At 50.9% G+C, this 24,840-nt stretch overlaps 1 protein-coding gene across 1 annotated transcript; it reads left to right on the top strand.

Moving 5' to 3' along the window:
* The first annotated feature begins 13,570 nt into the window (after window positions 1-13,570).
* Window positions 13,571-16,257, top strand: msx3 (muscle segment homeobox 3). Its single transcript, XM_063070128.1, has 2 exons — window positions 13,571-14,066; window positions 15,202-16,257. Exons 1-2 carry the CDS (start codon window positions 13,664-13,666, stop codon window positions 15,615-15,617), a joined length of 819 nt encoding a protein of 272 aa, XP_062926198.1. The 5' UTR covers window positions 13,571-13,663; the 3' UTR covers window positions 15,618-16,257.
* The last annotated feature ends 8,583 nt before the right edge of the window (window positions 16,258-24,840 follow it).

Here is a 24,840-nt window from a genome sequence, read left to right as displayed (position 1 = left end):
AAATAATAAAATATATCCCAGAAGACTGACATTTAGCACAAGGTACATTTGCAACACAAGCTAAGAATTAGGAAGTATACCGCTATTGGCTCTTCATGTGTGATGAACAGCTGGATGGTGGCAGGGAGTTCTAGTCTATTGGCCTCAAAGAAGAAGTTGTTTCCTATCCTAACAATTGTTGTCCTAATGCTGCAGTACCTCCTGCTTGATGGTGGTTAAAGAGATTGTGAGGATGTGGGTGCCTTCCCTACGCAGTGGTTCAAGTGCTCATCTAAATACCGAGAGGAAACGCTCCCAGCCCTGAGGTCTGTGAGCTCCAGTTTTCCGAAAGCAGGTGGTTCACCAGCTGCAGTGGAGAACCTTGGGGAATCTTCTGCGGAGCAGCTGTCTAATTCCACCCGCGTACATAAATATTGCTTCAGCTTAAACACGAGTGAGGTTCACCCAAACAGCACCACCAAAAGTAAGACTGATGTTGAAATTAGGAAGCAAGATTGGTGGAGGTAGCAGAAAGCTATTGACAGATGTGGGCCCATCAGCATAGTCAAAGACCCAGCTGCCTGCCCGGAACAATGTGTCAGGGCTCTGTGCAATCATCTGTGCATCTCAGGAAGAGCGGAAGTGACTTCCCAAACTAAAGCGTGGGAAGTTAGGATTCATATTGGGAAAGAAAGTCTTTTTCATAATGTTGTCATCCTAATGTTGAAGTACAATATCTCCCTTTCAGTTTTAATGTTAATTTGTTTCCCAAACTCAAGTAGTTCACATGTGTCTCTGGCCAAACCCATCTGTGCGCGCGTGTGCCAAACCATTGCAATCTGCTCGGCATGTGTCCGGTCCCGGATGCACCCACTTACATACCAAATGTGAAACCTGGGCTGTTTGCTGACTCGGAGCCTGGAGTGTTGTTCAATGTCACATTTCTGCAAAGACTCCCGAAGCAAATGGCGTACAGACTAAATCCCTCAGCTCTGCTGTAGCAGGGACTCAGGTGAGACACAAGTCTGCCTGTGTGGGGAAAGTCACTGGTTTAAATGGATCAGCAATGAGAAATAGAGTGGATTATGTCCCCTCTCCGGTTCTCCCACTGGCTCACTCACTATTTGCCCATTGGTCACCCACTGGTCTCCCACTGGCTCGTCCAGCAGCTCACCCAATAAAGTTATGATTGAACTATCCAGACAGACCAGGCCTGTCTCTGATTTGATCTTTTATTCAGTTAGTCATTTCATAAAGCATTTAATATTTATTGAATATATTCCAGTCCTAACCCTTTCAATGTAACAGTGTACTCTCGTCCATTGTCCTTTCCAGCTCCCAAATCCTCTCCTATTCTTCATATTTATACATTTGTCCCATTTTAATAAAACGCTGCTCTTTCAGTGGCCATTTGTAGAAAAGCACTCGAGCAAAGTACATTAAACTCCCAAACATCTCACACATTGACGACTTGGGCCGGAGCACCTGAATGAGACCATTAGATATAGGAGCAAAATTGGGGCAGAATTAGGCCACTGGCCCATCGAGTCTTCTCCTCCATTTCTGCATGACTGATCCATTATTCCTCTCAGCCCCAATCTCCTGCAGACACCCCATATTCCTTCGTGTTCTGACTAATCAATAATCTAATAACCTCTGCCTTAAATATACCTCCACGGCCGCCTGTGGCAATGAATTCCACAGATTCACCATCCTCTAGCTAAAGTAATGTCTCCTCATCTCCGTTCTAAAAGGGCGCCCCTCTACTCTGAGGCTGTGTCCTCTGGTCTTAGACTCCCCCACCACAGGAAACATCCCCTCCAAATCTTACTCTATTGAGGATTTCAGCATTCGATAGGTTTCAATAAGATCTCGCCCCCCCCTCCCCCCCCCCCCGCATAAAGAAATTAGCTTGCATCGACAACAAGCTACTGGAGGGGCTCCGAGGGCCGGGTATGTCTGTGTAGGCAGCGGACTGTCGACTCTGCGGGAATGGATCTGTAGTGGCTGGTCTGTCCTGGCCGAGAGAAGGCGTGGGTGGGGATGGGGGCGGCCGGTCTTTGCCGGATTTCCCCGCTAGTTTGCTCCCCGTGCGTTACCAATGTTTCAACCGAGCACCGGTGCAGATCAGACGGGATGTTATCCGCGAGACTGTTGTTGGGGTCCGGCAACCGCCCGGGGTGGGAGGTGGTGATGGAATCCCGGGGGTGGGGGAGGCTCTCAGTGTGGCCGATCGGCCCCTCCAGCCCGTCCTGTCATCAACAAGATCCTCCTGCACCGTTCCACCTCCTTCGATTCCCCCAATGTCCAGATTTGACTGAATCGCTGCTCTGGATGGAGACACAGGATCCGAGCAGATGCGACGCTTAAGCCGTTGCGGAAACTCCGCGGATCCTGCAGAATCTGTGGAGGTCGAGAACCCGCAACATCTCTGAAGTAAGGAATAGATAGCGTGGATAGCCAGCGCCTCTTCCCCAGGGCACCACTGCTCAATACAAGAGGACATGGCTTTAAGGTAAGGGGTGGGAAGTTCAAAAGGGATATTAGAGGAAGGTTTTTTACTCAGAGAGTGGTTGGTGCGTGGAATACACTGCCTGAGTCAGTGGTGGAGGCAGATACACTAGGAAAGTTTAAGAGACTACTAGACAGGTATATGGAGGAATTTAAGGTGGGGGTGGGTATATGGGAGGCAGGGTTTGAGGATCGGCACAACATTATGGGCCGAAGGGCCTGTACTGTACTGTGATGTACTATCCTATGTTCTATGTTAAAAATGGACCAGATAAAGTTATCAATTAAGTATCGGCAGTTCCTCCCCCCCACCCCCACAGACGCCGCTCCGCCGCTGAGTCCCCCCTGCCGACATTGTGTGTTGCTGCTCAGTGGCCGAATTTTCACTTAGAGACACGAGAGATCTCGCAGACGCTGGAAATCTGGAACGACGACTGTTCATTTCTTTGACAAGCTACTATATCTGCACGGTGGAGAGGACGCTGACTGGTTACATCTTGGCCTGATATGGAAACATCCACGTCCAAGGACGGGAAGGTGGTGAACACGGACCAATCCATCACGGGAAGACCCCTTCCCACCACTGACCACTGAAGGGTCACTGGCACAAGAAAGCAACATCCAGCATCTGGGACCTCACCATCCAGACCATGCTCTCTTCTCGCTACTACCATCGGGAAGCCTCGGGACTCACGCCACCGGGCTCAGGAGCAGGTATTACCCCTCAACCATCAGGCTCCTGAACCAGTGGGGATAGCTTCACTCACCTCAACGCTGAACTGATTCACAACCTATGGACTCACTTTCAAGAACCCTACAACTCGTGCTCTCGGTGTTATTTGTTTATTGGTTTGTTTGCTGTTTTTGTATTTGCACGTTGGTTGTCAGTCTGTGAGTAGGCTTTCATTCATTCTATTGCATTTCTTTGCACCAACTGTAACTGCTCGCAAGAAAATGAATCTCAGGATAGCATACCATAGCGAAGTACTTGGATGATAAAATTACTTTGAACTTCACAGATGCTGCCTGACCCGCTGAGTTCCACCGACCGTCACCGTGTGCTCACCAAGCTTCCGTGCGGAGTCGGAGGGCTCCGACCACCGTCTAGAAAAATGTCTCCTCACCTCAGTCTCTCTAGGACCGAGCCTCAGCCAGGGAACCACCCCGGACGAAGGGACCCCTACGGCAGCTCATAGCGGAAAGCTCAGTCCGCCGAGGTAGGGTTCGCACTGAACCCGAGGCCTCCGCTGAGTACCGGCACACGCAGAGAATCGGACAGGGACCAAACGATCAGCAGCTTTCTCCCCGGCTGCCCACCGGGACACACCGGCCAAGGTTCCGGCCAGCGTCTAACATGATCAGGGGGCGTCTAGGATTGTCCTTCGGGGTCGATGGGAGATCTGGGGACCACACTAATGCTCCCGGGACCTTGGGAAGCTAGTTTTCTTCCCGGAGAACGTGTCCTGCACTCTCGAGGGAACGACGGGCTGCGGGGGGGGGGGGGTGCGGAGATAGTAACATAGAAACATAGAAAATAGGTGCAGGAGTAGGCCCTTCGGCCCTTCGAGCCTGCACCGCCATTCAGTGTGATCATGGCTGATCATCCAACAGAACCCTGTACCGGCCTTCCCTCCATACCCCTTGATCCCTTTAGCCACAAGGGCCATATCTAACTCCCTCTTAAATATAGCCAATGAACTGGCCTCAACTGTTTCCTGTGGCAGAGAATTCCACAGATTCACCACTCTCTGTGTGAAGAAGTTTTTCCTAATCTCGGTTCTAAAAGGCTTCCCCTTTATCCTCAAACTGTGACCCCTCGTTCTGGACTTCCCCAACATCGGGAACAATCTTCCTGCATCTAGCTTGTCCAATTCCTTTAGGATTTTATAGGTTTCAATAAGATTCCCCCTCAATCTTCTAAATTCCAACGAGTATAAGCCTAGTTCATCCAGTCTTTCATCATATGAAAGTCCTGCCATTCCAGGAATCAATCTGGTGAGATACATCTTTCCGGTGTGTCTAGAAGGAGTGGACGGACCGAATGTCCTCGAGTAATGTCTGAGTTCAGCAGAGGCACCGCCGATTCAAGTTTAACACGCAAATCGCGCCAATTATTCTGTTTTAGAGTGGCCGATAGGCGCCGAGTGCATTAACATACGACACCGGCTGGAGAAGGGACGGGGAGCGTCAGCCGAACCAAACGGCACGAGTTACCGTGCGCTCTGACTCCGGTCGCCGCCTCCCCGGGGTTTGAAGCGGGAGGCGCCGGAACCACAGCAGAACGGCTCTCAAAGTCCAGGTTCGCCCCACTCTCCCGCCGGGAGTGAACGCTTGTCTTCACCCCTGCCGCCTGCAGATGTTAACAATATCATTACTCACTGCCTGGTTCCACTTAAAATTAACAGTACAGTATCTGAAAGGCTAAAAATTAGGCCGGACTGAATTAATTACTGACAACATATGTCAAACTACAAAGAGGACCTGGGGACGCCCCTCGCCGGCTCCGAGTCTTCATCCGACCTTCCACTCGGATCTAACATACTAAATACTTGTACCATTTCTATAAAATTATTACGGGCTGCTCTCGCGAAGGTGAAGTAAAATTACTGGCTCGCTTCGAAGTGAAGCTTTCCGATTTTCATTTTCAATTCCCTTCGGTCTTGGGAACATTCCCTTACTCCCGGGCAATTGCATATATTAAACCGTTTCCTCCGGGACTCGGCTGCAAGCACAATTTAAACATCTTCCTCGTACATCTTGTTGTCGGACAGTGGTAATTAACAGTTTGGCGATCGTCAAGGCGGCCGGGACTTCGACTGAACGGTCGGCTGTCGGCCAGGGCATGATCATGTCGAAAGCTCTTCGATACTCGTTGAAACTTTAGATTTTTCCTTGAAATCGAGAAATGTTGGTTCTGATCCGGAGCTGTATTTGTTAAAGAATATTGTGAAACCGGAGCTGCAGTAGGCGTTTCTGTGTGCCAGCTAGTTTTGCGGTTTAAGGCGGTCGTTTACTGAACAAATAACATTGCTTCTCTTTTAGACCATTCCGCTCGTTTGCCCGAAGGTGTTGTGATGTCTTTCGGCTTCCTCTCAGAATATTTTGTTTAGAGTTGATCACATTTTTCCTTTCACCGAAATTTGTCGGAGCCAGTTACAACGGGGTTGATGAAGTGGTCGGCGAGAATCTTTCTTGTCCACTGCATTGTGCATACGGGAGGCCGCACTCCCGGGGCACAATCACAATCAGGCGCTCCTTAAGTCTGATGACTTAATTAATTCGATGAGTTGCAAAACGAATTTAATAGATTCAAAACATAAGATCATATTTTCATGTCCTGGTAAGTGAGTAACCGGAACAGACATTCCGAAACCACGGCCGATTTCACCCAGTTTAATACAGTTTAGATTCAACGGGAATAAGTTAATTGGCAATGTAATTTGTCCTAATTTGATGCACTGATCACTTCTCCATGTTTACCTACATCCCCGCGTGTCACTGCCGAGTCTGACGGATTGAGCGGAGCGCCCTGTGTTAATTCCACACTACCGACACGACCTCATCTCCGCACGTATAAATCCCCGGGATTCAAACCAGGGGAAGTACGGTTATTGTAAAGTGAAGAATATTTAGTGCCCAATTCGTTGAACACACATCGGCCCGAGGATCAGATTATCCACCGGTAAAAATAAAGCGTTTTTAAAAAAATATCTGGCATTGATTTGTTTGGGGACGGACCTGCGGATCTCTCCGCGTTCAACAAGCCCAACGAGCGGAGAACGAAAACAAAACATATTCCCTGATTTTCTTTCAACAAATCAACAGCTTATGAAACTTTTGAGGCGCCTTTTCTCCCCGCGGACGCGGGCATTGGCGAACAATTTCAGAGTGACAGATAAGAGGGAAGATTTTAACAGTCCGCAGCGGAGAGCTGACCGGAACAAAGTACCGAGAACGGCCGAGTCTTTTAGCGGCGGGTATGAGGAGGAGGGTTCAGATCTAGAGTTTCTCTGTTTCGTTTTAATTCCATTTGCACGTTACCATGTTAATTTATTGTGACATCTTTATTTCCATTTGAAGGCATTTTATTATTCCACAAACTGCCTTTCTTCCTGACACTTACGACTATTCACAGTAAAAAGGTCCCATAAGCACCAACTCGCTTTGAAGATTCTGAAATGTCAGGTTAGTTGAGTTACTTCGACGAGAATCAGTTCAATATGTCGGGATGTGAACAGCGAGCGGCCGGCAAAATTGCTGCAAATTCGCCGCATTCTCAGGTTACCCAAAAACATACATTTACTGCCCAAAGAAGAACAGAAGCGGTAGAACAAAAAAAAATCCAGTTGAAAGAACCGTTCCCCGGACAGGTATTACCGTAGGCACATCTGGGGAGGGGGAGAGGATTGTGCGCGTCAAACAAGAGGTTTCAATTTTTTACTTATTTGGTTTAAAACTTTGCAGATATTTGTCAATGGGTTTGCCGATCGTACGAAGAAAGTATTTCAGTGTGTGGTCAAACGAAACGAGCACAATTGGCTCCGACTCCAGCGGAAATCTATAACGTGTTAAATGTTAGTGTTTGGGTTGTTCATGTGTTGTAATGAAGGGTGATAATTGAAGAGGACATCGAAACTTAACTTGCCTTTGAAATATGGAACGGAAATACTTCAAAGTTTAGCGAGCTCTCGCCTTTTCATTTTGGAAATTACAGATTTACTTCGGTTGGCGAGCTTTCTGAGTCAGACCCGGGGACGTCAGTGCTACACACACAAACCCAGCGGGCCGGCCAGCGTCTACATGGGAAAGAGAAACGGTCGACATTCCTGGCCGAGACCCTTCATCAGGATGTCAGTGCCCAACTGGTCGCCGTGTCGTCACCTATCTATGGAACACGGGTGTTAAATTGGTTCAGAATTAAAATCGCAATCAAGTTTAATATATGTCTGAAATTTGTTGTTTTTTGAAATTTTTGTCATATGTACCAGATCTAGTGAAAAGCTTCTCTTGCATACTGTTTATACAGATCGGCTACGCAGTGCATTGAGGAAGAACAAGGTAAAACGAAAACAAGGCAAAATAAAGTTCAAACGCTACTGAGACATCTCCCGTGAACTGCTTCAGATTAGTGAGGCCTGCGATAAATCGTTCCCAAATTTCAGAATATGCACCATGGCGCGCTGTAGAGATTGCAAACTCCACCCTTTCCTCTCCCCACGGACGGTGGGGGGGGGGGGGAGGAACCCTCGTCCGTGACTTGTTCTGTCGCGGAAAGTCTCGACTCCGTCTCCTCTCACTCATGCCGTGTTACCCCAGACTTTAATATCATACTGGCTAGTTTACACAGTTCACTAAACTAAACCTATAGTCAAGTTAATGTTAATATCAAACGGTCGCGTTCATAACGATCAGTTAGACTGATAGTCAAGTTAACATTAATTTTAAAAAACTGTCTAGTTAATAGCAGACACAGTGAAGTTAACATCAATATCAAAAGGTCCAGTAAATTCCGAACCACACGGGAACACCGGCACCGATTGAACGGAATCAGTTCATTGAAATTCACGTTATACTTTAGCAACCCTCACACGGCGAACTCGCCGCCAGGGTTTCTTCCAAAGTATACCCATTGGCAAATGAGCCGTCACTGGGGATCTCGCTGAACAATTCAGAGTCGATCCAGAGGTCGAGAAATGAGGAGAAACACCTTCGAGATTCAGGGCCTAAAAAAAAGCCCGAGAGACCCGAGCCTGAAACGGACAAGCACTTCAGAGCTGTGCGGGCCCGGCCGGCAACTGTAAATGTACACCGGCAGGCCCGGTAGCGGTGGCCGGAGCTCAGGGAACGGTAACGCGAGGGTTTACGGTGTATTTCTGAGTTGTATTCCAGTGAACACAATCTCAGGCCGTTTCCAGCACGCACGACATTTAATTCGGAGCAGAACAGCGAGAGAGCCGAAGGAAGGAGATATTTCCGTGACCAAAGCGGCATCTCTTCCGATCGTTAATCATAGCGCGCAAGGAAAGCCAGGCTGGAAATTAAACTGGAAAAGGTTTCTCGGTACAGAAAATGTCTGATATATGAATGATGATGTGTGCGGTACAGGAAACGTTTTAAAACTATACCCATGGGTTGAGGGAATGTCTCCGGTGACGGGGTGAGAGTGATCGGGGAAATACGTATAGTAGACATGGACGTTTTAAGGACAGTTGGTTGTGGAGTTAACTTCTGCCTGTTACCCCAACGTCGCTTCGGCGATTGATGTGACCGCGGCCGGCGCCTTCCACGATATCATCGGTCTATTGATTAAATACCTTGGCTATTAGCTCAAGCCCTGGCTTCGGAGGAGGTTGGGTGTGAACCATAAGACCATAATATGTAGAAGCAACACTAGACCATTTCGCCCTTCGAGTCTGCTTTGCCATTTCATCATGGCTAAACCATTTCCCTCTCAGCCCCAGTCTCCTGTCTTCTGCCCGTATTCCTTCGTGTCCTGACCAGTCAGGAATCTTTCAACCTGTGCCTAAATATACCCAATGACTCGACCTCCACGGCCTCCTGTGACAACAAAATCCACAGATTCACCACTCTCTGGCTAAAGAAATCCCTCTTCTTCTCTGTTCTGAAAGGATGCCCCTCTATTCTGAGGCTGTGTCCTCTGGTCTTAGACTCCCTCACCATAGGAAACACCCTCTCCACACCCACCCTACCAGACCTTTCTCTCCCACCATGGGAAACACCCTCTCCACACCCACCCTACCAGGCCTTTCCCCCCCCCACCATGGGAAACATCCTCTCCACATCCACTCTACCAGGCCTTCCCCCCCCCCCCCGCCCCCACCATGGGAAACACCCTCTCCACACCCACTCTACCAGGCCTTTCCCCCCCACCCCCACCCCACCATGGGAAACATCCTCTCCACACCCACTCTACCAGGCCTTCCCACCCCCCCCCCACCATGGGAAACATCCTCTCCACACCCACTCTACCAGGCCTTCCCCCCCCCCACCATGGGAAACATCCTCTCCACACCCACTCTACCAGGCCTCCCCCCCCCACTATGGGAAACACCCTCTCCACACCCACCCTACCAGGCCTTTCCCCCTCCCCACCATGGGAAACATCCTCTCCACACCCACCCTACCAGGCCTTTCCCCCTCCCCACCATGGGAAACATCCTCTCCACACCCACTCTACCAGGCCTTCCCCCCCCCCACCATGGGAAACATCCTCTCCACACCCACCCTACCAGGCCTTTCCCCCTCCCCACCATGGGAAACATCCTCTCCACACCCACCCTACCAGGCCTTTCCCCCTCCCCACCATGGGAAACATCTTCTCCACACCCACTCTACCAGGCCTTCCCCCCCCCACCATGGGAAACATCCTCTCCACACCCACTCTACCAGGCCTTTCCCCCCCCCCCCACCATGGGAAACACCCTCTCCACACCCACCCTACCAGGCCTTTCGCCCTCCCCACCATGGGAAACATCCTCTCCACACCCACCCTACCAGGCCTTTCTCTCCCACCATGGGAAACATCCTCTCCACATCCACTCTACCAGGCCTTCCCCCCCCCCCACCATGGGAAACACCCTCTCCACACCCACCCTACCAGGCCTTTCTCTCCCACCATGGGAAACATCCTCTCCACACCCACTCTACCAGGCCTCCCCCCCCCACCATGGGAAACACCCTCTCCACACCCACTCTACCAGGCCTCCCCCCCCCACCATGGGAAACATTCTCTGCACACCCACTCTACCAGGCCTTCCCCCCCCCACCATGGGAAACACCCTCTCCACACCCACTCTACCAGGCCTTCTCCCCCCCACCATGGGAAACATCCTCTCCACATCCACTCTACCAGGCCTTTCCCCCCCTCCCCACCATGGGAAACATCCTCTGCACACCCACTCTACCAGGCCTTCCCCCCCCCCCCACCATGGGAAACATCCTCTGCACACCCACTCTACCAGGCCTTCCCCCCCCCCACCATGGGAAACATCCTCTGCACACCCACTCTACCAGGCCTTCCCCCCCCCACCATGGGAAACACCCTCTCCACACCCACTCTACCAGGCCTTCCCCCCCCCACCATGGGAAACACCCTCTCCACACCCACTCTACCAGGCCTCCCCCCCCCCCACCATGGGAAACACCCTCTCCACACCCACCCTACCAGGCCTTTCTCTCCCACCATGGGAAACATCCTCTCCACACCCACCCTACCAGGCCTTTCTCTCCCACCATGGGAAACACCCTCTCCACACCCACCCTACCAGGCCTTTCTCTCCCACCATGGGAAACACCCTCTCCACACCCACCCTACCAGGCCTTTCAACATCCGATACGTTTCAATGAGGTCACCCCACCTCTTCTGAACTCCAGTGAGCGGAGGCCCAGAGCCATCACTCTTCCTATGACAAGCCTTTCCATCCTGGAATCATTTTTGTGAACCTCCTTTGAACCCTCTCCAGTTTCAGCACGTCGTTTCGAAGCTAAGGGACCCAAAACTGCTCACAATACTCCAAGTGAGGCCTCACCAGTGCTTTATAAAGTATCAACATTACATCCTTGCTTTTATATTCTAGTCCTCTTGAAATGAACGCTAACACTGTATTTGCCTTCCTCAACACAGACTCAATCTGCAAATTAACCTTTAGGGAATCCTGTTCAAGGACTCCCAAGTCCCTTTGCACCTCAGATTTTTGTATTTTCATCTCCATGTAGAAAATAGTCATCCTTTTCATTTCTTCTACCAAAGTACATGGCCGTATACATCCTGACTCTGTATTCCATCTGCCATTTCTTTGCCCATTCTCTTAATCTAACTAATTCCTTCTGTAGCCTCTCTACTTCCTCAAAACTACCAGCCCTTCCACCTATCTTTGTATTGTCTGTAAATTTTGCCTCAAGCCATCAGTTCTGTCCAAGTCATTGACATATAATGTAAAAAGAATCAGTTCCAACACAGACCCCTGTGGAACACCACTAGTCACCGGCAGCCAGTTAGAAAAGGCCCCCTTTATCCCTGCTCTTTGCCTCCTGCTAACCAGCAATGCTCTATCCATGCTAGAATCTTTCCTGAAATACGATAGGCTCTTAATTTGTTAAGCAGCCTCATGTGTGGCGCCTTGTTAAGGCCTTCTGAAAACCCAAGTGCACAACGTTCACTTTGTCAATCCTGCTTGTTATTTCTTCAAAGAATTCCATCAGAACTGTCAGGTAAGACCTTCCCTTCAGGAAATCATGCTGTCTACAGCCTTTTTAAATCACGTGCCTCCGAATACCCCAGAAACACATCCTTAGCAATCAACTCCAACCACTGAGATCAGACTAACTGTTCTATAGTTTATTTTCCTCTGCCTCTCTCCCTTCCTGAAGAGTGGAGTGACATTTGCAATGTTCCAAACTTCCAGAACCATTCCAGAATCTAGCGATTCTTGAAAGATCATTACTGATGCGAGCTGAGATCTGTGGAGGAGGGTGCATGAGGAGGAGGAGGGTGAGTGAGGAGGAGAGTGAGGTTAAGGGGGTGATGAAGGTGAGTGAGAAGGAGAGTGAGGATGTGGAGTGTGAGGGGGAGGAGAAAGAGTGAGGAGCAGGGCAAATGAGGAAGGCAAGTGAGTGAGGAGGTGGGTTAATGAGGAAGAGGGTGAGTGAGGAAGCATGTGAGGAGGAGATTGAGGAGGATGGTGACTCAGTGAGGAGGAGGAGGAAGGTGAGTGAGGAGGAGGTGGGAGAGTGTGGAGCAGGAGGAGGGCGAGTGAGGATGCGGAGGAGTGAGGTGGGTTAGTGAGGAAGAGGGTGAGGAGGAGGGTGACTGAGTGAGGAGGAGGAGGATGACTGAGTGAGGAGGAGGAGGATGACTGAGTGAGGAGGAGGATGACTGAGTGAGGAGGAGGGTGACTGAGTGAGGAGGAAAGTGACTGTGTGAGGAGGAGGGTGACTGAGTGAGGAGGAGGGTGACTGAGTGAGGAGGAGAGTGACTGTGTGAGGAGGAGGGTGACTGAGTGAGGAGGAGGGTGACTGAGTGAGGAGGTGGGAGAGTGTGGAGGAGGAGTGAGGACGTGGAGGAGTGAGGAAGAGGGTGAGGAGGAGGATGACTGAGTGAGGGGAGAGAGACTGAGTGAGGAGGAGGATGACTGAGTGAGGAGGAGGTGGGGGAGTGTGGAGCAGGAGGAGGATGAGTGAGGACGCGGAGGAGTGAGGAAGAGGGTGAGGAGGATGACTGAGTGAGGAGGAGTGTGACTGAGTGAGGAGGAAAGTGACTGTGTGAGGAGGAGGGTGACTGAGTGAGGAGGAGGGTGACTGAGTGAGGAGGAGAGTGACTGTGTGAGGAGGAGGGTGACTGAGTGAGGAGGAGGGTGACTGAGTGAGAAGGAGGAGGATGACTGAGTGAGGAGGAGGATGACTGAGTGAGGAGGATGACTGAGTGAGGAGGGTGACTGAGTGAGGAGGAGGATGACTGAGTGAGGAGGATGACTGAGTGAGGAGGAGGGTGACTGAGTGAGGAGGATGACTGAGTGAGGAGGAGGTGGGGGAGTGTGGAGCAGGAGGAGGATGAGTGAGGACGTGGAGGAGTGAGGAAGAGGGTGAGGAGGATGACTGAGTGAGGAGGAGGGTGACTGAGTGAGGAGGAGGTGGGAGAGTGTGTAAGTGCGGAAAGGATTGTGTCTGAGGATGTAGAATGCGGAAATTTGCTGTCACATTCTCCTCGCGGAGGTGATTTCATTTTGCGGCGTCTGTTTTCGGTAAATTTCCGCAGAGGGAGCGGGTCCTGGCTCAAGGCTCCTTTACGGTTTAATTGCGTTGAAACTGCGGCCGGTTTGGTCGGAGATTCCAGCCCTGGGGCTTTCAGCAAACGTGCCCAGCGAGCAATCTCTGTCCGCTCTTCAGTGCCTCCCAGATGTTGATTGTTCTTTTTCCGAGCTGGAAGCCAATCGCGGCCGCTCTGCCGCCGTCAGAAGCCCGAGCGGGGCCGCTCATTGGAGGCGACTCGGATGACAGGAAGGATCCGAAATGTTTAAAGCGACCAACTGGGCTCCAAGTTTGCAAAAGTTCCAGAGCGAGTTTCCCATCAGGAGGTTGCGATCTGGGTGACGGGGCGCTCCCATGTCAGCGGGGCCGGACTGAGGGCAGGGTCGCGCTCGCTTTCCGGAGGTGTATGGCCCCATCCTTCCGCGGGATGAATTCTCCGCCGGGACCTCTGACCCAGGATACGGACGAGCGGGAGAAAAGCTGGGAAACGCCAGAGAAGGGGCGAGACTGTGGCGACGGGGTTCCTGGCGACTCGAAAGGATGTACAATGGCCAGCCTCTCGTTCAGCGTCGAGTCCCTGATATCGGATCGGAGGTTCCCCAGGACTCAAGTCGTTCTCCCCGAGGTGCCCGTCCCGCCTGTCGGCCTCAAGGAGCAGCCGTGCTCCCGGACTGAGTATCCTGGTAGGAGCTGCTCGGCGGAGGAACTCCAAAACTTGTCGGAGAATTCCTGCTCTCTCGACTCGGAAAGTACGAACGAGAAGGACGTGTCGGCGTGGGTTCCGAACGCCGGCTACTCTCCTCCGGCAAGTGAGTACTGGGAACTGGGCGGTGGCCTGAGGGGAATCTGGCACTCTCCGGTGCGGTGTGGGGAGTGGGAGGGAGAAACCCCCATGACTGGGAGACGGGTTTCGGCCCGAAACGTCGACTGTACTTTTTTCCATAGACGCTGCCTGGCCTGCTGAGTTCCTCCAGCATTTTGTGTGTGTTGCTCGGATTTCCAGCATCTGCAGATTTTCTCTCGTTTGTGGGCTCATTATTCCGCCCGCTCGGTTCAGCGCCGATTGGGTCGAATTGTCTGCAGCTCCGGTACCCACCCCCCGCCCCGGCGGCAGCTCGGAAAGTGATCCCAGAGTTGCCCCATTCCCCCAAACCGACCCCAACTCACTTTAAACTAGTCGCGGCTAAATGCGGCGCCGAACGAGAGCGGAGCGGGCGGGTGGGGCGGACGCACGAAGAGTAAGACAACAGAGTTTGGGAATTTTAATGTGAAACAGTTTATTGTCAAATACACCGGAACACCGAGAAATTTCCGTGCTCGCGTGAAGCTAGGATAGGACATAGTTTCGAAGGTATAATTAGTTTAACAATAAGCACTGCGGCGTGCGTTAAAAAGCGGAATGGTGTGGGTCAAAACCGGCGCTGAAGCGAGTAACTCGCCTCGGAAGAACGATAACTTGGGTCCAGGCAGGAGTTACCACCCGAAAAGACGGTACCCCACTCTGTCGTGACTTAGTGCTTGGGAGGAGTTCCCGGTAAATTGGCTTTCCCTGGGGGGTGAGGGGACTCGCCTTATTCCCAGAATGACCCGTGAATGACCAGTTTATCTGTGGAACCGGTTGTACCCCCGTGTGAACGGCCAGTACGGGGGGAATCTCTGACATGGTGCCGCTAGGATCTGTCAGGGAGGGAGTCGCGTTTCTTCCTGGGCCGTAATTAAAACCACACCCTCGATGCTGCGGCCTTTACCCTCGGCTCTGGAGATGCTGGAAGGCCAGAGTATCGCACGCAAAGTGTCGGAGGATCTCAGCAATATCTATGGAGGCGGATAAACGGTCGACGTTTCAGGCCGATTACATTCCTCCAGCATTTTGTATGCGTTACTCCGGGGAGTTCTATTCTGATTTCCGATGCTTCACTGGGTGTGTTTTGCGTTTGTTTACAGGAGAGCCTAGCCCGGCCCCGTGCGCCCTGCGAAAACACAAAAACAACAGAAAGCCGCGGACCCCGTTCACCACCTCTCAGCTGTTAGCGCTGGAACGCAAGTTCCGTCAAAAACAGTACTTGTCCATCGCCGAGAGGGCCGAGTTCTCCAGCTCCCTCAACCTGACCGAGACCCAGGTGAAAATCTGGTTCCAGAACCGCAGGGCGAAAGCGAAGCGGCTTCAAGAGGCCGAGTTGGAGAAACTGAAACTATCGGCCAAACCGCTTCTCCCCTCTTTCGGGATCCCATTCCCGCTGGGCCCCCACCTCACGGCCCCTTCGCTGTACGGACCGTCGAACGCCTTCCAGCGCCCGGGACTGCCCATCCCCGGCATCTTCAGCGCCCCGGTCACGTACGGAATGTATTACTTATCGTGAAGTCTGTCGGACACGGACGCGGGACTCCGGGGACCCTCCCCACTCACCGGCCCCTCCATCTCGTGGAGGCCCCGCTTGGACCGATCAAACAGCCCGGACTGTTCCGGCGCTAGTTAGTCAACTCTCTTCGCTACAGTTACATCCGATTCAATTCGTGTTAATTCGTATTAGAGACGAGAGTTGTTCTAAAGTCTGCCGTTACATTCATTAAATAAATTTTCCACGGACGGAAAAGCCTCCGAATGCAGCTGCAGTCTGCCCTGGTAACGGTGGAGATGAGTCCGGTGCTCGGTGCAGCGGAGAATTTCCATCTCCCGGCCTCCCGGGTGGTCGCCGTGCACCGAATCCCGAGTGCCGGGCGCTTGGAATTTTGGAGGAGCGGACTTGGTTCAGCCATACACCCGCGCTGTGACTGGGCCGGGCAGGGGAGACGGCCGAACCTTTCCCCACGTTTGCTTTCGAACTAAACATGTTGCTTGTCCGAACGAGGCGGACGGAGAATTAAACCCAGGCGCCAACCACTTGTAAATGACTGGACCCTCTGGCACTTGTTTACTGATATTTAAATATATATTTTAATTTCATTTAAATACGTTCAAATTGTTTACATTTTCTTAGTGTACAGATTTCTGTGTACAGGCCAGGAGAATTCCACTGTTTTGTACACCGATCATCAATAAATTCTTCTCTTTTCATACTCGTTTTGATAATACAAAATTGCCGTGATTCCGCAAAATAATTAGAAGCGAGTGCAATATTCCAGCAGGTGGGATCGACAACCGGCGGTGTTTGGATCCCGCGTGAGGATTTCACCTCGCCAAGTTCAGGCGAGCCGGTGGGGAACGGGATGGCGAGGACGCGGGCCGAATCCCAGCGGCGGCGTGAAGTGCCCGCTCACCCGACTGAACAACCTTGGATGATTTTGCGATTTTGGGGTAGCGCTTAATTTCAACCAGATCTGTTCGCTACGTAAAAACAATTAAGCTTTGGACGTTTTTAAATCTCCCGAACTTTGCATCGAATTTCAGCTGTGTGACATGTGAGTGAGTTAGCAGAAAGTCTGAGCCGAACGCGAATGGTAAACGTCCGTTAATTTGTGGTTTTACATACGTTTAAAATCGAATTATAACTCAAAGGCAAAATTTAAAAACGAACTGAGCAAACTATTGATTTGCCAAATGTTTACAAAACTCTGGTAACTGATATTTTATTAATTAACTTACGTTGTAGTGGATGGATTTAATTCCCTGGAGCCGGCGATGATTTTGATTACCGACGGTTAGGAACACCGAACATGCGCCTTTATTTCCTGTTAAAACGGCCGTTAATCTGCTGAGTTAAACCGTACATCCCTGAATTTACTGCGGCAAAAGTTCCTACAAGTTTTAAAAGTTTTTTTTGAATGTGCGAGTTGTTTGATAAGAAGTGAAACTGAGGCTGCAAACACGGGGGAGATTCTGTAAAAAAATCTTTATATATTGACCACAAATTGAAAGATTAATTTCGATCTGCTGTGTTTGGTGTTTCTTATAGAAAAAAAATACGGTTTCTCGTGAGGGCTTAGTCTCCAAGGGAAATATAACCCCCAAGGATTATTGTAGTGATTTAAAGGAACTCTGTTGGATCCATGGAATGGGTCAATTGTTAGTTCAGCCGATATGGGTCGCGGTTCCCATTTCGCAAAACTCACTAACGTTGCAGTCCCAAGCGTGGGACAACAGCACCATCTAGTGGCGATGCGGAGCATTGCTGGGCTTGGCCCGGCTCCTGAGCTGTTTGCTCTCTCCCGCCGCCGCCACAACTGCCCCACGCGCCGACATCCAGTAACCTTAAAAAATATCAATGGGCCAACATTCCCAACCGTACATTGCATCGTGAAAAGCTAATATTGATCCTGAAATCCCGGGGGTCACAAAATAATTCCCGCATGTTCACCCACTCTTGCAATGTTGCGCGGAGAGGGTTTGGACTAATTTTCTGAAGGCTACGCTACTTCTAGGTTTAACTACAGATGAGATTTCTCCCTCAGTCAATAAGGGTAGAGTTAAATTCAGAACTAGAAGCAGACGGTGGCCAGTTTTTGCAGGGAACTGATGCTCCTTGGCATCTGTAATATTTAGGCTGCTGTTTAATAATCGTGTTTTGCTTTCGACGGGAAAAACGCACACGGGTGCCACACAGTGGAATAAAAGCGAAATTATGAACCCATCTCATGTTTGGCTAGGTCCATCCCTGAAGAATGCAATTGCCCTTTTTCCTTCAAAGATCACGCATCTCCTCTTGCCTTAACCGTTTGAGTTAATTATTTACTCCAGCGAGTCTCCTTTCTCAGACTGTTGCCGTTAGCAGGCGAACCGCTGGAGCTCAGAAGTCATCTGACTGGTGTTGGGCAAACCCCTCGAGTGAGTGAGGTTGTGCACTCTTTCTGGCTACGGGTCATGGGGGGGGGGGCGGTGGTAGTTTTAGTTGACTTCTAGTTTTGGAAATAAGCTCCTGGCCAGACTGAGGGGAATGAACTCAGCAAGTCCCATTGGGACTTTCTTGGTCACTTAGCCTGGAACGTGGTACCTGTCCAAACGTAGAAAGGCGCGTTGAAGCCAGCGTGATACACTGGGCATCTAGAGGGTTGATTCAAACCCTGAATCCGAGTTTGGTCGCAGTGCTGGAGACCATTAACTTCTGCAAAGCTCGGTAAACTGCTGTTTCAAAACAAAATGCTTCTGGTGGTCGAGAAGTGCAGGTACAGTACTCAGGAGCCGGACATTAAACACCGATCCAGATACAGTAATGTCCGTCAATGCTATGTGCTGCTCCCACAGTCTCCATCTGGAATGGTTTAAACAGAACATTGCTGGCTGCCGCTTTCTCTATTTCCTTTAGGGCGTGAGACTGCACGGTATTGGCAATGAAATAGTAAATAATTCATTCTCTAATGACAAAATTATTCTCGACAGAGATCAGGCATATTCTCATCTCCCATGATGGAAATTTACAGGCACGCCAGGGGATTGCGTTCCTAAACAATCTCTTTTCCATTCAGTTTCGGGAATCAGAGGGGAGGCCCGCGTTTACAGCGCATCTTTGCCCCGGCAATGATGGTGGGTGGATGCTCTGGCCCGCCGGTTAAAGTACTGGCGAGCCTCACCCGGGCACGACTCGTTTCCCAGTCAGGCTGGGGCGTAAATTTAAGGCGAATTAGCTTGTCGTGGTGTGCCGACGCGTCAAATGCCCCTGACTTTGGGAGATGCTGTCAGAGCCTGGGCAAAGCCAGTGTTTCGAGGAGATTGAAAACCACAACAGCCGTGTACCTCAGACAGGAGTGGCGAGGAGGGAGGGTGCAGTGAAGGCTGGACTGTTGCAGTGACTAGCATGTGGACCGGGCTTTCATCCTCGGGAGGTTGTGGAGCAGACTCGCCAAGGCAAGTCCGACTCGTGTTTTCCAGCCGGGAGATATGGAGGGAAGGAGAAGAAGAGAGATGGGGAGGGCGAGGGCGAGAGGGAGGAGATGGGGGATGGGGAGTGGGGAGGAGGAGATGGCGGATGGGGGATGGGGAGGGGATGGGGGGATGGGGTGTGGGGAGGAGATGGGGGATGGGGAGTGGCGAGGAGATGGGGGATGGGGAGAGGGGAGGAGATGGGGATGGGGAGTGGGGAGGAGATGGGGGATGGGGAGGGGGAGGAGATGGGGGATGGGGAGGGGGGGAGATGGAGGATGGGGAGTGGGGACGAAATGGGGATGGGGAGTGGGGAGAAGATGGGGATGTGGAGTGGGGAGGAGATGGGGTACGGGGAGTGGGGAGGAGACAGGGGGATGGGGAGTAGGGAGGAAATGGGGGATGGGGAGTGGGGTGGAGATGGGGAGTGGGGAGGAGATGGAGATGGGGATGGGGAGTGGGGAGGAGACAGGGCGATGGGGAGTAGGGAGGAGATGGGGGATGGGGAGTGGGGAGGAGATGGGGATGGGGATTGGGGAGGAGATGGGGATGGAGAGTGGGGAGGACATGAGGGATGGGGAGGGGGAGGAGATAGGGGATGGGGAGATGGGAGGAGATGGGGATGGGTAGGAGATGGGGGATGGGGAGTGGGGAGGAGATGGATGGGGAGTGGGGAGGAGACAGGGGGATGGGGAGTAGGAAGGAGAGACAGGGGGGTGGGGAGTAGGGAGGAGATGGGGATGGGGAGTGGGGAGGAAATGGGGATGGGGAGTGGGGAGGAGACGGGGGGTTGGGGAGTAGGGAGGAGATGGGGGATGGGGAGTGGGGAGGAGATGGGGATGGGGAGAGGGGAGGAGATGGGGGATGGGGAGGAGATGGATGGGGAGTGGGGAGAAGATGGGGATGGGGAGAGGGGAGGAGATGGATGAGTGGGGAGGAGACAGGGGGATGGGGAGTAGGGAGGAGATGGGGGATGGGGAGTGGGGAGGAGATGGGGGATGGGGCGTGGGGACGAGATGGGGAGTGGGGAGTACATGAGGGATGGGGAGAGGGGAGGAGATAGGGGATGGGGAGATGGGAGGAGATGGGGATGGGGAGGAGATGGGGATGGGGAGTGGGGAGGAGATGGATGGGGAGTGGGGAGAAGATGAGGATGGGGAGTGGGGAGAAGATGGGGGATGGGGAGGAGGAAATGGGCAATGGGGAATGGGGAGGAGATGGGGATGGGGAGTGGGGAGGAGATGGGGGATGGGAGTGGGGAGGAGATAGGGGGATGGGCAGTGGGGAGGAGACGGGGGTGGGAGTGGGGAGGAGGAGATGGGGGATGGGGAGTGGGGAGGAGATGGGGCATGGGGAGTGGGAGGAGATGGGGAGGGGGAGTGGGGAGGAGACAGGGGATGGGGAGTGGGGAGGAGGAGATGGGGGATGGGGAGTGGGGAGGAGATGGGGGGATGGGGTGTGGGAGGAGATGGGGGATGGGGAGGAGATGGATGAGGAGTGGGGAGGAGATGGGGATGGGGAGAGGGGAGGAGATGGATGGAGAGTGGGGAGGAGAGAGGGGGATGGGGAGTAGGGAGGAGATGGGGGATGGGGAGTGGGGAGGAGGAGATGTGGGATGGGGAGTGGGGAGGAGATGGGGCATGGGGAGTGGGGAAGAGATGGGGATGGGGAGAGGGTAGGAGAGGGGGGATGGGGAGTGGGGAGGAGATGGGGATGGGGAGTGGGGAGGAGATGGGGGTGGGGATGGGGAGGAGATGGGGTATGGGGAGTGGGGAGGAGATAGGGAATGGGGAGATGGGAAGGAGATGGGGGATGGGGAGTGGGAAGGAGGAGATGGGGATGGGGAGTGGGGAGGAGATGGGGGATGGGGAGTGGGGAGGAGATGGGGATGGGGAATGGGGAGGAGATGGAGGATGGGGAGTGGGGAGGAGATGGGGAGTGGAGAGAGGAGGAGATGGGGAGTGGGGAGGAGATAGGGGATGGGGATATGGGGAGGAGATGGTGGATGGGGAGTGAGTAGGAGATGGGGATGGGGAGTGGGGAGGAGATGGGGATGGGGATGGGGAGGAGATGAGGATGGGGATGGGGAGGAGATGGGGGATGGGGAGTGGGGAGGAGATGGGGATGGGGAATGGGGAGGAGATGGAGAATGGGGAGTGGGGAGGAGATGGGGAGGGGAGAGAGGAGGAGATGGGGATAGGGAGTGGGGAGGAGATGGTGGATGGGGAGTGGGGAGGAGATGGGGATGGGGAGTGGGGAGGAGGAGATGGGGACGGGGAGTGGGGAGGAGATGGGGGATGGGGAGTGGGGAAGAGATAGGGAGTTGGGGAGGAGGAGATTGGGGGTTGGGGAGAGGGAGGGGGAGGAAGTGATGGTTGGAGGAGAGACGAGATCGAGATATGAGTTGCTTGCCTCAAAGTACCTTACCCAACCCCGACTCTGCTCTTGTCACTGCAGTCTTCATGGACTGGTCTGGAGTAACCCTGTGATGTTGGAGAGAACTTGTTAATTCTCTTTTTACTGAATGTCATGGATTAAGCTGCGATTCTCTCTTGTGGTTACCCGTATGGTACGTAATTCAATCAAGATTACGTTCCACTTTCTGCTCCTGTTATCCGCATGTGCCGGGTCTGAGAGGGTCTGCACTGGCGCTGATTTTCCCACCAACCAGTTGCCGAGCACAGGACCCGGGAGCCTGAAATATTTCCTCTGCCTCTGGCCCTTAGACATCCCAGTAAACAGATGGTGTGACCTGTGTTTCTGGTTTTTTGACTCAATAATACCTTGTTTGTACAACCATTAGTTAAGAATTTACCTCAGTGTTTAATGTTACTTCTGTTGTTGTCACACAGTGTTTATTGGGATTTCAAGATTGTTTACTGTTATTTCTAGTACACGTGTGTAAAGCAAAAGAAAATAATTGTTTCTCTGGATCTGATCCAGCACAAAAAAGCACAAATGATAAAGAACAGGATAATAATAATGACACATAATAAGCATAATAAACAAAAATCTTGTACGGTACTATGCAAAATTTTTAGGCAAATGTAAAAATTCTGTAAAGCGAAGATGCTTTCAAAAACAATGAAGTGAAACAGTTCTAAATATTAAAACGTCCTATAATGATTTTTAGTAAAAAAAAACTAAATCAAATCAATATTTGGTTATTTGGTATGACAACCCTTTGCCTTTCAAACTGCATCAATTCTCTTCAGTACATCATTGTGCAGTTTTATAAGAAAGTCAGCTGGTAGATTGTTCCAAACATTTTTGGAGAACTTGCCACAGTTCTTCTGCAGACCCTGTCTATCTTGCTTGCTTTCGTCTTTCCAAATAACCCTAGACAGTCTGAATGATGTTGGGATCAGGGATCGGTGGAGGCCACACCGCCTGTTGTAGAATTCCCTTTCACCAAAGGTGTTTGGGGTAATTGTCCTGATGCAGAATGAAATTGGGACCTGTCAGGGGGTATCATGTAATGGATGACAATCTGGTTGTACTTCTCAGCATTGAGGATTCCATTAATTCTGGCCAGATCACCAACTCCATTCTCAGAAATGCAGCCCCAAACATGCAGGGAACATCCACCATGCTTCACAGATGGCTGCAAACACTCATACATGTCAGAGCTCTCCAGCCCTTCTATGGACAATCTGCCCCCTATTTGACCCAAAAATTTCAAATTCTGATCATCAGTCCAGAGCACTCGTTGCCATTGTTCAGCATCCCGGTGTTTTTGTGCACAGGTGACTCTCTTGGCTTTGTTTCCACTTCGGAGGTCAAACTGTCAACTCTGCCATACCCTCACTTTCAGTTTGGTTGTCCTTCGCCCAGTTTGATTCCTTCTACACCCATTTCTGTTTCCGTTTATCAGTTTACTTCATTATATCATTGATGGTTAGCACTTGTTTGTTATCGTCGTTTAATTATACCTACGAAGAAATCAAGTTTTGATTTGAAAAACGGTCTATTACTTATTAGGTTACTTTCTTTAACAAAATTTTTTAAAACTCCGTAACATTTAATTTTTTGGGAAATGAATGCTTAGAAATTTAAAATTTGCTCTTTTCTACTGATATGCTAATGCAGAAGATGAAACATAAACATCTAAAACATCTAGGGTGCCTAAGACTCTGGCACACTCACACATTGATTGTATGTCACTGGGCTGTACATGAAGTGACCCATGGGAAATAATAAAGTAGTGGTGGAGTTAGTGGCTGGAGGCGTTGATCAGCCTTACTGCTTGGGGAAAGTAACTGTTTTTGGGTCTGTAGCCTCTTCTCTGATGGGGGTGGGATAAACAGTCTGTGAACAGAGTGGGTGGGATCCTTCATGAAAGTGAGTGGGAAGTTGGATGATCGGGAAGCTTTTAAAATCAAACAAAAGGCAACTAAAAAAGCTACAAGGGAAAAGATTAAATATGAGGGCAAACTAGCCGATAATATAAAGCAGAGTACCAAAAGTTTTTCCAGTTATATCAAGAGTAAAAGGGAGGTGAGAGTTGATATTGGGCCTCTGGAAAATGATGCTGGTGAGGTAGTAATGGGGGACAAAGAAATAGCAACTAACTAAATGGGTACTTTGTATCTGTCTTCACTGTGGAAGACGGCAGCAGTGTGCCAGAAGTCCGTGAGTGTCAGGGAGCAGGAGTGAGTACAGTTGCTATTACAAAGGTAAAAGTGCTAGGTGAACTCAAAGGTCTTAAGGTGGACAAGTCACCTGAACCAGATGGACTACATCTCAGAGTCCAGAGAGAGGTTGCTGAAGATATAACAGATGCATTTGTCATGATCTTTCAAGAATCACTTGATTATGTCATGGTCCAGGAGGACTAGAAGATTGCAAATGTCACTCCACTCTTTAAGGGAGGAAAGCAAAAGAAAGGAAATTATAGGCCAGTTAGCCTAACCTCAGTGGTTGGGCAAGTGTTGGAGTCTATTATTAAGGATGAGGTTTTGGATACTTGGAGTCTAATGATAAAAATAAATCCATAGTCTGCATGGTTTCTGTAAAGGGAAATCTTGTCTGACGAATCTGTTAAGTTTTTTGAGGGAGTAACAAGCAGAGTGGACAAAGGAGAGGCAGTGGATGTCTTTTACTTGGATTTTCAGAAGGCATTTGACAAGGTGCCACACAAGGCTGCTTAACAAAATAAAATCCTGTGGCGTTACGAGAAAGATACTGGCATGGACAGAGGAAAAGCTGACAGGCAGGAGACCGCGAGTGGGAATAAAATGGGCCTTTTCTGGTTGGCTGTCAGTGACTAGTGAAACATTTTGGTAAAAGGAACAATAGTGCCGTCTATTACCTAAATGGGGAGAAGGTTCAAACATCAGAGGTGCAGAAAGACTTAGGAGTCCTTGTGCAAGACTCCCAGAAGGATAATTTACAGGTTGAGTTGTGGTAAAGAAGGCAAATGCAATGTTGGCATTTATTTCAAGGGGATTAGAATATAAAAGCAAGGAGATATTGCTGAGCCTTTATAAGACACTAGTCAGGCCACATTTGGAGTATTGTCAATGGGTTTGAGCCCCATATCTCAGAAAGGATGTGTTGTCATTGGAGAGAATCCAGAGGAGGTTCACAAGGATGATTCCGGGAATGAAGGGATTAACGGCTGAAGACCATTTGGCATCTTTGGGCCTGTACTCACTAGAGTTTAGAAGAATGGATGGGCCAAGAGACCATGACTTTTTAAAAAAAGTTTATTCAAGTTCAAGTTTATTGTCATTCAACCATGCACATGCATATGTCTAAATGAAACATTGGTCCTCTGGGGCCAAGGT

The sequence above is a fragment of the Mobula hypostoma genome, chromosome 18 (genome assembly GCF_963921235.1).
Source record: "Mobula hypostoma chromosome 18, sMobHyp1.1, whole genome shotgun sequence".
NCBI classification, from domain to species: Eukaryota; Metazoa; Chordata; class Chondrichthyes; order Myliobatiformes; family Myliobatidae; genus Mobula; species Mobula hypostoma.
This window is presented reverse-complemented; position numbering and strand designations above follow the sequence as displayed.

Coding starts and splice junctions, on each gene's coding strand:
- msx3 (XM_063070128.1), top strand. CDS start 13,664: ATGGCCCCATCCTTCCGCGGGATGAATTCTCCGCCGGGACCTCTGACC. Junction 14,067..15,201: donor CGGCTACTCTCCTCCGGCAA/GTGAGTACTGGG, acceptor GTTTGTTTACAG/GAGAGCCTAGCCCGGCCCCG.